The sequence below is a fragment of the Coregonus clupeaformis genome, chromosome 16 (genome assembly GCF_020615455.1).
Source record: "Coregonus clupeaformis isolate EN_2021a chromosome 16, ASM2061545v1, whole genome shotgun sequence".
In the NCBI taxonomy this organism is placed as follows: Eukaryota; Metazoa; Chordata; class Actinopteri; order Salmoniformes; family Salmonidae; genus Coregonus; species Coregonus clupeaformis.
The window spans coordinates 10,195,348-10,212,850 of record NC_059207.1 but is presented as its reverse complement, the minus strand read 5'-3'; the positions used below and the strand labels follow the sequence as shown (position 1 = coordinate 10,212,850).

The following is a 17,503-nucleotide window of genomic DNA, read 5'->3' as shown; positions in this document are numbered from 1 at the left end:
GCCATTAGAGTCAGAATCCACTTCCATCGTATTTTTTCCCCGCCGAGCCGGTCGTGAGAATTCGCACTCTCCTGCGTGATGACCAAACTGCACATAGTATATTTGTGCATGACTTTATTGGATATCGCAGTAAATTGTCAATCAATTATCAATGGCATTTTTGTTTAGTCAAGTACTGGCCACTAATATACTTTATGATGGCGTATTGCTTTACGTAGTAGCATGGAGCACCTATCACTTCAAAATGTGTTTGGTTTCTCACAGAAGCTACCGACAACAAGAATGCAATCATGGGATGCCTGTCCATAAGATGTTACCTACTTAGATCAAACAGCGGTCCAACTTGCTCTTCTTTCAGACAAACATACTTAACTGCACTATTCCATTATTGAATACAATGAAACCTCTAACTGCCAACACAAATTCCAAATAGGCATAAAATGATTCAATACTTTATTAAGTTGCAAAAAAACAAAACAAAAACATACATGCACTGATTAAAATCAAGAGAAACATTTTTGATAAGACAAGATAATTTGTTTAAACCATTGTGTATACAGATAAGACAAAGATATACAATTTCAGCTTACATCATCATATCAATGGAGGCTGGTGAGGGGAGGACAGCTCATAATTGGTAGAACGGAGCAAATGGAATGGCATCAAACACATGGAAACCATGTGTTTGATGCCATTCCACATATTCTGCTCCAGCCATTACCAGGAGCCCGTCCTCCCCAATTAAGGATGCCACCAACCTCCTGTGCATCATATACTGTATATAAGAATATTCTGTTAAGTTTTACAAACCACTACTAAAGTATGAATTTCCAAGGGCACACCTCCAGTGAGGGTAGAGGAATGTAATAAATAAATACTTAATTTTCTCAAACAGAACAAAGCCACATCGATGACATTCATTTAAAAACAGGGAAACAAAAAAAGAAATTCACACAGTACCTTCATGATTTTTGAGAAAAGTTGGTATTTGTTTGGATTTTGGTAAACAAATTGCATGGTAAACATTGGTCGACTTCTGCACGGTGGGTCTTGCCGGCTATTTGAAGGAGGGTAAGTTTGGCACTTTTATACTGATGTCTCCAATGTTGATGTTTCTGGGCATTTCGGGAAGGTTCATGTTCTTTACAGCGGACACAGCACGAGCAGGGGCTCCTGCAATACCAGCCTGCACACAAAACATAAATAAAACGCAGTTAAGAATCCCTAGAAACACAGACACCACAGACACCACCAGACACTCACAATGGACAGGGACACACAACCCCACAGGACTAAACACACAGCACCACAGACACCACCAGACACTCACAATGGACAGGGACACACAACCCCACAGGACTAAACACACAGCACCACAGACACCACCAGACAAAATGCAAAGCATCGACTACTAACAGACATATGTGCAAATGTACATCCAAACGCCTAGCTTCATATGCACATGCAATATTTGGTTCATTTATGATTTACATCACAACCAGGGCCAATTATGAATCAACTGTGAGAACAGTGCTACATTCATTGATCTTCAAATATTAAATTTACTTTTCTTTAAAGACAGAGGCAGCATTGCTTGAAAAGTGAACCCACCGAATTCTTGAGGACCCATAAGGATACAAATGCAAGGAGAGAATTGGGTAAAGCAGAAAAAATGTATTTTGATATGAGGAGGAAATGAAGCTATAGGTATGTATAGAATGTTTATAGAATTTAGAAAACATAAATTGGGCATGTGACTGAAGTAAAATGTCTTATATAGGCTGTGTGTCTTGGGAAACTAACTAGAGCAATATCAGACGGCCTAATGGAAATCACGCTACGCTAAGATTTACTCTGCTCACTCATATACAGTGCATTCAGAAAGTATTGAGACCCCTTGACTTTTTCCACATTTTGTTACGTTACAGACTTATTCTAAAATTGATTTTTTTTTATTCTCTCATCAATCTGCACACAATACCTCAATGACAAAGCGAAAACAGGTTTTTAGAAATGTTTGCAAATTTCTTACAAATAAAAAAACAGAAATATCTTAGTTACATAAGTATTCAGATCCTTTGCGATGAGACTCATAATTGAGCTCAGGTGCATCCTATTTCCATTAATGATCCTTGAGATGTTTCTACAACTTGGAGTCCACCTGTGGTAAATTCAATTGATCGGACATGATTTGCAAAAACCAAGCCATGAGGTCAAAGGAATTGTCTGTAGAGCGCCGAGACAGGATTGTGTCGAGGCACAGATCTGGGGAAGGGTACCAAAACATTTCTGCAGCATTGAAGGTCCCCAAGAACACAGTGGCCTCCATCATTCTTAAATGGAAGAAGTTTGGAACCACCAAGACTCTTCCTAGAGCTGGCCGCCCGGCCAAACTGAGCAATCGGGGAGAAGGGCCTTGGTCAGGGAAGTGACCAAGAACCCGATGGTCACTGACAGAACTTTAGAGTTCCTCTGTGGAGATGGGAGAATCTTCCAGACCTGCAGCACTCCACCAATCAGGCCTTTCTGGTAGAGTGGCCAGACGGAAGCTACTCCTCAGTAAAAGGCACATGACAGCCCGCTTGGAGTTTTCCAAAAGGCACCTAAAGACTCTCAGACCATGAGAAACAAGATTTTCTGGTCTGATGAAACCAAGATGAAAGTCTTTGGCCTGAATGCCAAGCGTTACATCTGGAGGAAACCTGTCACCATCCCTACGGTGAAGCATGGTGTTGGCAGCATCATGCTGTGAGGATGTTTTTCAGCAGCAGGGACTGGGAGACTAGTCAGGATCGAGGGAAAGATGAATGAAGCAAAGTACTGAGAGATCCTTGAGGAAAACCTTGTCCAGAGCGCTCAGGACCTCAGACTGGGACGAAGGTTCACCTTCCAACAGGTCAACAACCCTGAGCACACAGCGAAGACAATGCAGGAGTGGCTTCGGGACAAGTCTCTGAATGTCCATGAGCGACCCAGACAAAGCCCGGACTTGAACCCGATCGAATATCTCTGGAGAAACCTGAAAATAGCCGTGCAGCGACGCTCCCCATCCAACCTGACAGAGCTTGAGAAGATCTGCAGAAAAGAATAGGATAAACTCCCCAAATACAGTTGTGCCAAGCTTGTAGCGTCATACCCAAGAAGACTCGAGGCTGTAATCGCTGCCAAAGGTGCTTCAACAAAGTACTGTGTAAAGGGTCTGAATACTTATGTAAATGTGATTTCAGTTTATTTATTTGCAAAAATAAAAATGTTTTTGCTTCGTCATTATGGGGAATTGTGTGTAGAATGATGAGGGATTTGTTTCTTCCTTTAATCCATTTTAACAGAACAACATTTGGAAAAAGTCAAGGGGTCTGAATACTTCCGAATGCACTGTACATTTCTTACAGCTTAAGTAATTCTCAGTGAAATAACATCATTATTACAATTCATAATAGTTTCGTAGACCTTTTTCTGACCATTCCTGAAGTACAATAAACAACAGACTATGTTTTACTGATTAAAACATTTAGGAACTTTTTCAAAGACATAGTGTAATTTATTACAATTGCAACAACTCTTCACACGGTAAGGTAAGGACTTACTAGTTGGTAACGGGGGGTGACAAGGTTCAGTGCAAAATATGACTGTTCAATCTAGGCTAATGTTTGATTATTAAAATGTACATAAAAGATTCAAGCGACAGCTATTCAATGTTGTGAGTTATTTCCATGGTATTACCCAATGATATGGACCATGTGGGGAATTGGTGTAATACTACGTCACAACAAGGTGTCTACTCTATGGTATACTGAAGGAGGGAGGAAACACTCTAAAGCAGTGAATTTCAAAGCATTGGTCAATAGAAAACGATATAAAAAGGTTATCTAATATAATTTGAGATACGGAAACATATTGGTTGAAATGTCAATAGCAAAATAAGTAATGGACATTTGCTATGAATAACATTTCTTGATCCCTAGATTTTGAGGGATTGCTTTTGAAAATCACCGCTGTTAGAGATCCACCCACAGAATCTTTAACAGTCAGACCCATACATTAAAATTCAAAACAGCTTCTAGCTACTAGGCTACACTTTCTAGGTGTGAAAATTAGTAAAACAAGGTCTCACTTTTCAACTACCATAGGACCGGTTACAAATATTAAATCTGTAGCGATCACTAGCTGTTTAAAGCAGTTGTTTAGCCATTTCAAAAATAATTGTTCAATGGTTTCTTTCTGAACAGAACCCTTATTTTTTAAGTTCCGTTCCAATGTTCCGACCAACAAAATAAAGAATTATACCTACGGAGGAGCGTCTTCTATGGAGGAATTTTGAAAGTCTTTGAACTTCAGAGTTGGCTTAACGTTGGACCAGAGATGCTAGATCGCTAACAAGCTTGTGTGTGCAGAGCAGCACCATAATTAAAAACACATCTTACCTTCTTGTAGTTAATAAATCCAATGTGAAATGTGATAACTATAGTATCCCTAACTAGCATTGAAAAAGTAAATCCATTCTTCTCTAATTAAAAACCTCTCCCTATCTTCTGAATCACGCTTGTAACGTCAATAGGCTTATAGCTATGCTTCAGAGGGGCAGGGACAGGTAGCCTTCACACGCGCGCACACACTGGCAAAGATTTTAGGCTGGCATGCAGATACTGGCGCTTTGTTGCGTTTTTTGTTGTTGCCCGGAACGTAAAATAACATTATTAACCGGTTCCCATGCTTTTAAAATAACAGTTCTGTTCCGGAATAGTATAGATCACTTTCGTTCCCGGTTCTGATTCTGTTCCTTGAAAAATATAGTTATTTTCCGGTTCTGCTCCCTGAACCGGTTTGAAACCCTTGATGTACACAGGATTCTCATTTCATCCGCTGTAATTAAAAACATGAGGTCAGTTTAAGTCTCCTTCATACATTTTGCTGCTCTCAAGTTGAGTGGCAATACAGAGTAGCTACTGTCCTCAAACGAGAAGAGCCCTGGGTTTTTACCAACCTTGGCAGCCAGTCAACTACTTCATACTGTATAGCCTAAACTATATGTAACAACTCAAGGGAGACACATTAGACTTGCTCCTTGCCAGTTGCCTAGGTTTCTGGTCTAGTACTCAGTCACGCATATATATCTTAAGAATCACGCCGTACTAAAACTATGTTCCACAGATCTCCCCAAACAGGCATTACTGCTGTGTCAGCACTGAGCTGTGACTGCCTGGGAAACCAAATGACTGGCTTGGGATGTGGTCTGTTGATTAATAAACACTGATGTGTCACACACCAAGAGGTAAAACACACATTTCATGTATGTAAACAGTGGTTTACACATGTCATAAAAGCAGTCTGATACGAGTTATAGGGCAGCAAAGCAGAACATGTTGACAAGAACCAATAGAGACATGCAGAGCATGCAGAGTTGTGCTTGGCTATCTAGCAACCTAGCGAGGTTTGGCTTGAATTTTCAGTACCTGCGAAATTGCGACGAGACCTCTCTGTTACAGACACAAACACCAAGCCAGACCAGACAGGTGAACAGTATAATTGCACCTCTTAGAGCCTCACCACAGGAGGTTGGTGCCACCTTAATTGGGGAGGACGGGCTCATGGTAATGGCTGGAGCGGAATCGGTGGAATGGTATCAAATACATTAAAGACATGGTTTCTGTGTGTTTGATGCCATTCCATTCACTCCGTTCCAGCAATTATTATGAGCCGTCCTCCCCTCAGCAGCCTCCACTGCTCTTCACACTTAGACTTTTGGTAAAAATACAGTCGGCTACACGTATGCATGTAAACTTGCGTACTTGCTACGTTGCTCGCGCTACATCTGGAGATGACACTCGCCCGACAGTTGCCCCCACTTGAAGCAGGGCAGTGTAAACAGAATTGTCTCGTTGAGCCAACACTCCTACAGTATAAATGGTAATAGCGGAGCAATGTTTTTGAAACAGCTGAAATGTATTGACATGTTCCTAATATTTGAGACTAGTTTTGTTGAGTTACCTGAAATCGCAGTAACAGCCTGTTACATTCTGAAAATTTTGCAGTAGCTGCCGGCTGCACTGAGCCACGTAAAACTATGGAAGCCCATCCCTGCCACCAAAAACAAATGTAGATCACACACATAGGATATGGTTTTTCATTTGTAACATTGTGTGGTGATTACAGAGGTGGCACCACAGGTCCCAGAGTGGTGGGGGGGAATTGTTTTCCTGGGGCCCAGCATTTTTCCTGATCTGGTAGTAGGCTAACCTAACCAACTCTGGACCCTAGTTGTAGTGTATGACATAGTAATAAATCAGCTGTAAAAACGTTTTTATATGGGCTATGATGGGACCAGATTTTAAAAAACTGCCCACCTGCATTTATTGACAAACACTTCTGTATGGCTAAGCCTAGTTTGCCCGAAACGTTGGTATTGGTGCAATATCAAGTCCCTGTCATCCTAATTAAAAACGATTTACTATCACCATACATGGAAGTTTCAAATGATCATTGAATCATGTTAACCGATTTCCTTAACAGTGGCTAAGCAATATGGGGTTTCATTACTCTAACAGTGATAAATTGTTGGGTCTGCTGTAAAAGATTTGGATGTTAGTGACGTCGTTTTGCTATTAAGCGGTCAGCCTATGGAGAACTAGATATAGTGTAAATTTGGGAGGTTACAGTACTTGGTTGGAAATGTAGTAGTACCTGTGTCTACCTGTCCTGTCTGGGAGACTGAAAGATAAACATCTGTAAAGAGAGAAGAATGCAAAGAACTAGAAATGGTCAGGGAAAAAGAGGAATGAGGAATGTTGTTAAAGCAGATCAGAGTAATTATAGTTTGTATATACTGAACAAAAATATAAACGCAACATGTAAAGTGTTGGTCCCATGTTTCATGAGCTGAAATAAAAAAAGATCCCAGAAATTTTCCAAACGCACATAAAGCTTATTTCTCTCAAATTTGGTGTACAAATTTGTTTACATCCCTGTTAGTGAGCATTTCTCCTTTGCCAAGATAATCCAAGGTGTGGCATATCAAGAAGCTGATTAAATGGCATCATTACACAGGTGCACCTTGTGCTGGGGACAATAAAAGGCCACTAAAATGTGCAGTCTTGTCACACAACACAATGCCACAGATGTCTCAAGTTTTGAAGGAGCGTGCAATTAGCATGCTGACTGCAGGAATGTCCACCAGAGCTGTTGCCAGAGATTTATCTACTATAAGCTGGCTCCAACATCGTTTTAGAGAATTTGGTAGTACGTCCAACCCCAGGACCTCCACATCCGGCTTCTTCTCCTGCGGGATCGTCTGAGACCAGCCACCCGGACAGCTGATGAAAGTGAGGAGTATTTCTGTCTGTAATAAAGCCCTTTTGTGGGGAAAAACTAATTCTGATTGGCTGGGCCTTGGCTCCCCAGTGGGTGGACCTGGCTCCACCCATGGCTGCGCCCCTGCCCAGTCATGTGAAATCCATAGATTAGGGCCTAATGAATTTATTTAAATTCACTGATTTCCTTGTATGAACTGTAACTCAGTAAAATCGTTGAAACTGTTGCATGTTGCGTTTATATTTTTGTTCAGTATAAATAGAACGTGAAAAGACCTATCGTAGACCGCATTCATAGACACGCAACTGAGAGAGGCCTCAACACCTCCAAAGTCATAGAAATACTTCTGATGTTTTACATTGAGCCGGTTGAGCATGTGAAAGTGAACTAAATCCATTCTTCACCAATTTGTGTTGACGATTTTTTACACACTGCTAGGAATTTATTTAGTTTACATCATTCTTTATGTGTCTGAATTAGGTTTGGTGGTGAAGTTTGAATGATTATGACTATGAGGAACACTGCGGTCTAGGGTAGGTCCAAGAAGGAAAAGACGGACCAGATCTGATGTTTGTTGAACAGTCAAAACTCGGCTTACAATACATCTGTCAAGAATGATTCCATTTGATCAACCACAAAATGCAGCCTAAAGTTGTTACCAAAGCATTGTTTCCATAGATACAGCCACATTGCTACAGTGAGGTAAAATCTGTAAAATGTTAGCCAATGGTACAGCACCAATTTGAAACAAAGATAACTTAACAGCAAGTTACACATCCATGGCCTTTAGAGTCTCACCGTGTAACCTTATAGTGTAGCAGCACTACATTACAATAACAGCCAAGCAAACGTAACCTGACCAAATATCTCATCAAAAGAACTTACTGATAAACATTTTAGGCTTTTCTGAAATATTTCGCTTCATATTCGTTTATTTAACTAGAGAACTTTGTGTGTGTGTGTGTCAATTTAAAATACACCAAGTCTAAGTCATGATGGCATTGTTCTGCCATTGGCAAATGGCAATGATTCCATGAAATTGTCTCTGGCTGTAACAATCTGTTTTCAGGAATGGTGAAATTTAGAGACTATATTCCAAGAGATCTGCTAATTCATTAGTGACAACAGCTGCACGAGAACCAAGCAATATCTAGGCCTTAATATCATGGACAACTCAGCGACAGGATATCAGCTCACAGATGCTAAAAAGATCCGCTCAGGACAACTTTAACATCAAAATGACCACAACTAACCATTCAACAGTCATCCAAACGCTACCATCCCCTCATTTAAGCAAATGCGCCAACAGGACATTTCCAGTCTGTAGAGTGGGACGAACAATGAGGCGATTGAGGATCAGGATCACGCAGATGCATTGGACAATGTGTACATTTACATTCGGTAGAAGAGACAATCTGTGTTTTATGATGATGATTATATCTTTGGGGGTAGGTAGGAAGAGAATGTATTTCTATGTGGTGCAGCAGTGGAGCGCCAACACTTATCAGGAGCATCACAGGAAGGGCATGCAGGGTCCAGCATACACGCATGCCTCCACATACCTGGAGTATAGGAAGTCCTAAAGAAGTACTGCCACTCTTACCTCCGATTTCTCCATTTTGTTTTGGGCGTCCACCTGTGTGATGATCTCATTCATGTTGGTCTCCAGCACCATCCCCCCCATCACCATCTCTGCCAGTATATTGTGGACCTGCAGGTTCAATAGAAGATGTTCTATTAACAGGTTATTCTCTGACTGAGAAAACATCCTATTGCTGTAACCCAAAGACGGGGGGGGTTCTGGAACCTACAGGATCAATTTCAATAAGTATTTCATTGTCTAAGAAAAAAATCCCTTATTTATTATTGTTAGATATTAAAAGAGGCTAAACAAATGTGAACAGGAGATAAACAACCTTTGAAAACAGATGACCTGATGAGAGATATACATGCAACCTTATCTCATGTAAAAACACTCAATATACAAACATAAATCACACCAAGTCCCATTTATAATTGGTTTGTTTTATGTAGATTGCTTCGCTTCACTAGGCAGATGGGTTGCTTTGGCCATTAATAATGTTCCTGCATACACCAGTGCCATTGCCCTACGTCTGGGTTTTCCGAGACTAGGTTATAGATTGCTGCTGTCACAGTTATCTTGCTTTCTCTTTGCTCATATTACCCTGTGTATACATGAATATCAATGGCATCTTCCTGCGTGAAACGAGGCAACCTGTGCAGAAAGTACCGCAATATCCTGCTCTGCTGCAACAGACTTGGCTAGATATTGACATTGACAATAGATTGTCTTAAGACGAGCCAGCAGGGCCGAGCGTTATCACAGGGGAGATCAAGTCACCTAGACAGTCTTATATTAAATAAATTACACAATGGCACAGTCAGTGTCTACGGGGAGTCACAGATTCATTGTGAACATCAAATGCCGGTGTTCGATATAGGAAATATTAAAATGAAGGGTGTATTGATAGGATATAGCTGATAAAATACTTTGTACCTTGTCCACGTGGAAAATTAAGTCAAGTTCGCAGACATTCTCGAAGCATTTGTCCAGTGTTTCCACAAACACCTGTGGAAAGACTATCACATTCACTGAACAGTGTAATAGGTTGGCCCTTGTTTTACTCCAATGACACGTCCACCAACAACTAGCCCATCTAAGATGGTGGCACCAAATGTTCATAGTTCAACAACAAAAAATTATCCACCAAGGCTTTAGAAACATTACCTGGATAAGGTCTAAGATGCCAAGCTCGCTCTCCGAGGAATCGACGCAGAATACGAAGTAGAGCGTGGCATAGTGTCTGTAGATTAGCTTGTTCTCAGACCCACCGATCAACCTGACGACACAAAAACAAAATGAGGGGACAATCGAAAAGTTCTCTGAACGGGGGTGTATTCATTAGTGCAAACCGTAGCAAAACTTTTGCAACGGAAAACGTTTTAAGGAAAACTAGCGTTTATTATTGGAAAGGAAAAAAAAAAAAAAAAAAACTAGGTCCCTCCCCGTTTCAGTCTGTTTGGCGTCTAGTAAATATACCCCAGCTGGTGTGTGTTTGCCTGCAATCTGTGAACACTGGCATGCATGTGGAAGTGAGCCAAGGTTGGTTAATAGATATCAATGCAACAAGCCATCTACCCAGTGTGCTTACACTGCAAACTGACACTTCAGCAGTCTCCTAGTACTTCACCTCTATATCACAACAACAGTCCACACCACAAGGGAAATACACTCACACATGGCACCAATCAACACATGGGATAGTTGTCAACACAATGATCCTTTAATGAAACGCCAGTCAGTGTGATGTTAAGTTCTCAACGCACACATTCCATGACATGAAACACAGCCAAACATGCTGGTATTATGAACAAGTAACCAGTTCAGCAGCAGCAGCATTAACAATGGACTAACGAAACAAATTTCAAAGGATAGTTTGGGGTGGAGTTTTCCTTTAAGTGCAAGCCAAGTCGAGAAGCCTTGACCAATCTTTGTAAGGCCTGATAAAAGCATGTTGACCTGAGTCTGTAGAAGGTCGAGCTGCTTGAGCAACATCATATTTGTTGATGGGACTCAACAGTAGAAACAATCATATAGCAGGGATCCCAGGGGTGTGTTCACTAGGAACCAAACAGAAGGAAAATGGGCAGAAACAGAAGGAGACTAACCTGAACTTCTCTAATACGTTTTTAGTTGCAAAACATTTTACACCCCAGTTCTATTAGTCTCTGTTGAATGAGAGGAGGTTCCACAATGCAATAGCCTAACACCTGGGACTGCTTCATGAATGAATATTCAACTCTTCATAATGATCCAATTGATCTCTCCTCAGCTGGCCACCATCTGATTGGCTCCCTCTCTCCCATAGCTCTCCCATGCAGTGCAATTTGTCATGTGTTGTTGCCTCACGAAAAGCTGATTCTATTCGTGTAGCGTTCTGTAGAGTAGCCTACATCATCAGCTCAAATGGTTGTATTTGTCTACATGGAATTGAAAGGATATGCATTTCACTGTGACACGAGCAGGAAATGTTAAGACAAAGCCTCATCTTAACACTTATGGATTTCAGTACAGTTGATGATGTCTTAAAATGAATCTCTTACATTCCACCTTCTAGAAAATTGCAGACGTTCTCATCTCTTTTGGACACCAGATGAAATGTTTCTCTGATGATCTGTTGTTCCGTGTCTTCGTTCTGTGGAACAGAAATGACAAATACAGTCAGTGTGCATGGGAAAACAAAAATGTAAAGCTTTCGGTACAGGTCTTCACGACATTTATGCTTAAAACTATCCAATCTTTTGTTCTGATAGTTTACCGACTGCCATTTTCCCCACTCATAACCTAAAAAAAAGTGGCAGTACATTCACTGCATACTCTTTCCAGTGTCCACATATTCATGCAAATGTTCTTTCTGAAATATGTGTAGGTCAGGTCATTGCAGTGAAAGGGAATGCCTTCAAGTGATCATGTGAAATGAGTCAAGTGACATGAAGCACAAGACTAGGGGGAGGGCCCATAGCAGAGAGCTCTCCATGCCAATGCAAGCACAGAAACTCTGGTCTAGCCTGCTATCAGGAACCTACTCTTCACTCCGCTAAACATCTAGACACCCACTCTCCTCGCTCTAGGAACTGAAAATCAAAAGGGCAATATTGCGCAGTAGCATATATTACTGTCAATATTCATTATTTTTTTTATTTTGGGGGGGGGCTTCAACTCTCCTGTTGAAATAAGTGAGAAAAAAATACTTGCCTAAATTACATTTAAAAAACATAGGTAATTTCCATGTGAAAGGACCCATGAGCACCAACATGTGTGGTTCATAGGAGCATGTCAAATTGGGTGTCAAATGAAAGCTAAGAGTCTATATTTTGGAGAAATTAAGGCATACAGGGCTCAACATTTACGCTTGTCCGGGACAAGTTTTTAAAATTGTCTGGCAAGCAGAATATAGAGATGGTCAAGTAAATAAAAATCACAACATCAAACAATTAATCGGATCAGAAATTGGATCAGTGTCCTCTGGATGCCATGTTTTGTGCATTGTTCTCCCAATTTTTGCACATCGGAGTAGAACTACATTGCATTGACAGGCAGGAGAGTGTGCACATTTGCTGATATTCCTTGATAATGTGAGTTTTTTTTTACCCAGTTATAGCACATTTGTGGTCAGCAAACAGGGTACGGTCATGAAAATCATGGTGCAAAGTCATGGTGTGTGAATCACCTGTGTGTGCAAGTGGGGCCGAGGGGAGACAGATTGTAGCAGCAAGTAACCTATAAAAATGATAGTCTGTTGTCTAACTACATAACCAATTCAAAACATATTGTGTAGCCTGGCTACTTATTTCGGTAGCTAACTATTCAGCTTTTAGCATGTATTAATGTCAACATCCGATGTCCTAAAAATCTATTCACCGGCACTCCGATGTGCAATTGATGAACGGGTGCATTACTAAAGCAATGATACATACTCCTGCTGTAAAACCGCTACTCAAGCGCTCAAAATTGGGAGTTGAGACATAAATCTGCCACTAATGGAGTGCTGGGATTCCCTTCTATTCAACATTGGCCATGTAATTCTGACAACGTTAAAAATATTCTTAGAATAGCCTAATTGACAAATAACTCACATGCTGTCAATATACCTCCCCTGAAACCTGAATATTTTAGCCTTACAAGGTTATAGATAAACATGTATTTGTTAGTTACCTTGCTTTGAAGTAGCCTACCTTAGTCATTTGATCCCTGATTCATTGAATGAGGGAATTAATTTATGAAGACAAACAGTATTTGGTTGTAATTGTAATGTTGCAATATTTTATAGGCTACTAAGGGTGGCCAACCATCATCCAGGAGATCCTTAAAGTGGCAGTGTTGTATTTTGAGACAGGGTTGAATATGCAAAGAAGCCAATCGGCAGAGGGTATCCTACATGTTTGTCTGATTACTATGGCAGGGTTTCCCAAACTCGGTTTTCCCCTGCCCCCAGGTGCACGTTTTGGTTTTTGCCCTAGCACTAAACAGCTGATTCAAATAATCAAAGCTTGATGAGGGTCCCGAGTTTGGACCGAGGACCGAGTTTGGGAAACTCTGCTCTATGGCACGTGTCAAACTCATTCCACGGAGGGCCGAGCGTCTGCGGGTTTTCACTCCTCCCTTGTACTTGATTGATGGATTAAGGTCACTAATTAGTAAGGAACTCCCCTCACCTGGTTTTCTAGGGCCTAGACCAGGGTTCTTCAATTCCGGTCCTGGAGGGCCGAAACACCTCTGTTTTTCATCCTCTCCTTCTAATCAGGGGCTAATTCAGACCTGGGACACCAGGTGAGTGCAATTAACTACCAGATAGAAATAAAAAAGAGAAGTGTTTCGGCCCTCCAGGACCGGAATTGAAGAACCCTGGCCTAGACCCTCCATGGAATTAGTTGGACACCCCTGCTCTATCGTAATAGGCTAATAATGATAATAATTAATGTTATTTTGTAAAGTGGTTCCTTGCAACATACAATTATATATAAATGTTGTATTTCTGGACAAGTGAGAAAATCAGTCCTACTTATGCGAAGGACAAGTGACTAAAGAAGTTAATGTCAAGCCCTGGAATATATACATTTTCCAACTGTTTTCCATCCTAAACATTTGGAGTAAGCAAAGGCTTTGATTTCTGGTCAAACTGATGGAAATGGGGTCTTAGAAAACATCTACCAGAAAAAGTCTTAAAAGATATTAGAAATACATCAAAACACAATAATGTTGAAGTAAAGACCCCTGCCAACTAATAAACACATATTTCGTTATGAATAAATTGTTCTGCCTTCTGTAAGTTTAAGAAACATTGCCTTGTGCCTTGAAATTCCATGACCAAAACCCCACATATCTTTAAGATATTTTCTAATTTCCCTCCTTCATGAGGGAGGATAATGAAAGTTCACAGAAGTAACAAGTCCAGGTAGATCTATCAATTAGTAAGCTACCACCCGGTTACTCATCCCTGCACCTTAGAGGCTGCTGCCCTATGTACATAGACATGGAACACTGGTCACCTTAATAATGTTTACATACTGTTTTACCCATTTCATATGTACAGTGCACATTTTGTTTTGTTACAGCCTTATTCTAAATTTGATTTAATAAATGTTCCTCATCAATCTATACACAATACCCCATAATGACAAAGCGAACAGGTTTTTAGAAATTTTAGCAAATGTATAAAAAATTAAAAACATAAATACCTTATTTACATAAGTATTCAGACCCTTTGCTATGAGACTCGAAATTGAGCTCAGGTGCATCCCCTGTCCATTGATCATCCTTGAGATGTTTCTACAACTTGATTGGAGTCCACCTGTGGTAAATTCAATTGATTGGATATGATTTGGAAAGGCACACGCCTGTCTATATAAGGTCCCACAGTTGACAGTGCATGCCAGAGCAAAAACCAAGCCATGAGGTCGAAGGAATTGTCCGTAGCGCTACGAGACAGGATTGTGTCGAGGCACAGATCTGGGGAAGGGTACCAAAAAATGTCTGCAGCATTGAAGGTCCCCAAGAACACAGTGGCCTCCATCATTCTTAAATGGAAGAAGTTTGGAACCACCAAGACTCTTCCTTTAGCTGGCCGCCCGGCCAAACTGAGCAATCGGGGGAGAAGGGCCTTGGTCAGGGAGGCGACCAAGAACCCAATGGTCACTTTGACAGCGCTCCAGAGTTACTCTGTGGAGATGGGAGAACCTGCCAGAAGGACAACCATCTCTGCAGCACTCCACCAATCAGGCCTTTATGGTAGAGTGGCCAGACAGAAGCCACTCCTCAGTAAAAAAGGCACATGACAGCCCGCGTCTGGAGGAAACCTGGCACCATCCCTACGGTGAAGCATGGTGGTGGCAGCATCATGCTGTGGGGATGTGTTTCAGCAGCAGGGATTGGTAGACTAAATCAGGATCGAGGGAAATGTGAACGGAGCAAAGAACAGAGAGATTATTTTTTTTTTTTAATGGTATACCCCAATTTCGTGATATCCAATTAGTAGTTACAGTCTTGTCCCATCGCTGCTACTCCTGTACGGACTCGGTAAGGTGAAGGTCGAGAGCCATGCGTCCTCCGAAACACGATCCTGCCAAGCCGCACTGCTTCTTGACACACTGCTCGCTTAACCCAGAAGCCAGCCGCACCAATGTGTCGGAGGAAACACCGTACAACTGGCGACCACGTCAGCGTGCATTTGTCCGGCCCGCCACAGGAGTTGCTAGAGCGCGATGGGACAAGGACATCCCGGCCGGCCAAACCCTCCCCTAACCCGGATGACGCTGGGCCAATTGTGCAGAGAGATCCTTGAGGAAAGCCTGCTCCAGAGCACTCAGGACCTCAGACTGGGGCCAAGGGTCACCTTCCAACAGGACAACGACCCTAAACACACAGACAAGACAACGCAGGAGTGGCTTCGGGACAAGTCTCTGAATGTCCTTGACCGGCCCAGCCAGAGGCCGGACTTGAACCTGATCAAACATCTCTGGAGAGACCTGAAAATAGCTGTACAGCGACGCTCGCCATCCAACCTGACAGAGCTTGAGAGGATCTGCAGAGATAAATGGGAGTAACTCCCCAAATACAGGTGTGCCAAGCTTGCAGCGTCATACCCAAGAAGACTCAAGGCTGTAATCGCTACCAAAAGTGCTTCAACAAAGTACTGAGTAAAGGGTCTGAATACTTATGAAAATGTGATTAAAGTTTTTTATTTTGAATAAATTTGCTAAAAAATCTAAAAACCTGTTTTTGCTTTGTCATTATGGGGTATTGTGCATAGATTGATGAGGAAAAACAATTTCATCCATTTTAGAATAAGGCTGTAAGGTAACAAAATGTGAAAAATCTGAGTCTCAGCACAATTATGTTACCGTTATCTATAATCTGACTCTATATGGTTAGCTAGTCTGTCCCTTTGTCTACTAACCTGTGACCAGTAATACATGTTCATCTTTTACACACAAAAAACTATTTTGATGAGGAATTCATTGATTGATTGGCAGGAGCACAAGTAAATAACGTGAACATCGGCGTGTCATGTGACGTAAACACCTTTGGAAGGACAGAACGAACACGAAGCATTTATACCTCAGTGATCTGTGCATGAGACTGTTAGGAGACAGGAAAAGCCTGCATGCATATAACAATATTAAGTTATCTAGCTAGCTATTGTTTGGGCTAATTCATTGCACCATTATTATTGCAAACTATTATTATTGCAAACTCCAGTAGTTAGGCTGTGTGTGTGAAACGATAGCTATTCCTACACATTCTGAATTATTAAAAGAACAATGTTGCTCAGTCTGATATAGGATATCCCAAATCAAGATCAATGACATCGCTAGCCACGTAAACAAGCCAGTCAGGTCACAAATTACACCACCTAAAACAGTATAGCTAGCTAACTTTGTTTGTTTGTTTGCAATAATATTGGTGCAATGAATTAGCCCAAACAATAGCTAACTAGATAACTTAACATTGTTATATGCATGCTAGCTAGCTACAGCAGATTCGAAACAATTGCATACTCACGTAATGCTCGTAGAATTTAGAAAGCCGAGGTTTCCCATGGTTGTTGAATATTAGTATGGCTTTAATCATTTTGTTCTGTTTTATGAGGAGGAGAAAAAAGGGATCAGTCTATGAATGACTGTTGTCAACCCTCCAGCACCGACCCAGTCTACCTGGGACCCGATTCTAATCCGTCTCAATCTAGCTCAAATTACGGCAAACAGACTAACGTTACATGCCGTTTCTCCATCCAGTTTTTGCGGAAATAACTTTACTCCACGTCAAACCATTAATCTACCTCCAACTACAGCAGCCGTGGTGGGTCAAACTGAGATTGCAAACGTTTCTTTTGACTAGTCAAAAATCAACATCTACCACCTACAGTGCCTTCAGAAAGCATTCACACCCCTTGACTTTTTCCAAATGTTGTTGTTTTACAGCCTGAATTTAAAATGGATTACATTTATATTGTTTGTCACTGACCTACACACAATAACCCATAATGTCAAAGTGGAATTATGTTTTTCCTAAATTTGACAAATTAATTAAAAATGAAAAGCTGAAATGTCTTGAGTCAATAAGTATTCAACCCCTTTGTTATGGCAAGCCTAAATATGTTTTTCCATAGTAAAA

The 17,503-nt window shown here is 41.1% G+C and overlaps 1 protein-coding gene across 3 annotated transcripts; it reads right to left on the bottom strand.

Annotated features, from left to right (window-relative positions):
- Positions 1 to 746: 746 nt before the first annotated feature.
- On the bottom strand, positions 747 to 17,230 carry LOC121584406 (AP-3 complex subunit sigma-1). Of its 3 annotated transcripts, XM_041900252.2 has the most exons (7): positions 16,892 to 17,230; positions 11,434 to 11,525; positions 10,058 to 10,169; positions 9,827 to 9,898; positions 8,912 to 9,019; positions 6,682 to 6,723; positions 1,101 to 1,186 (listed from the first exon to the last, which is right to left on the bottom strand). In XM_041900252.2, exons 1-6 carry the CDS (start codon positions 16,958 to 16,960, stop codon positions 6,688 to 6,690), a joined length of 489 nt encoding a protein of 162 aa, XP_041756186.1. In that variant the 5' UTR covers positions 16,961 to 17,230; the 3' UTR covers positions 1,101 to 1,186; positions 6,682 to 6,687. The 3 variants fall into 3 exon arrangements, with proteins under 3 accessions (XP_041756184.1, XP_041756185.1, XP_041756186.1); XM_041900250.2 differs by lacking the exon at positions 6,682 to 6,723 and having other exon boundaries at positions 747 to 1,186; positions 16,892 to 17,221; XM_041900251.1 differs by lacking the exons at positions 6,682 to 6,723; positions 16,892 to 17,230 and adding an exon at positions 11,649 to 11,732 and having other exon boundaries at positions 747 to 1,186.
- Between the last annotated feature and the right edge of the window lie 273 nt (positions 17,231 to 17,503).

What these genes read in the sequence shown, in the direction of transcription:
- LOC121584406 (XM_041900250.2), bottom strand. Translation starts at nt 16,960, where the DNA reads ATGATTAAAGCCATACTAATATTCAACAACCATGGGAAACCTCGGCTT. An exon ending in CTAAATTCTACGAGCATTAC is followed by an intron (nt 11,526 to 16,891) that starts GTGAGTATGCAA and finishes TCTGTTCCACAG; the next exon opens with AACGAAGACACGGAACAACA. An exon ending in GCATCTTAGACCTTATCCAG is followed by an intron (nt 9,899 to 10,057) that starts GTAATGTTTCTA and finishes GTCTTTCCACAG; the next exon opens with GTGTTTGTGGAAACACTGGA.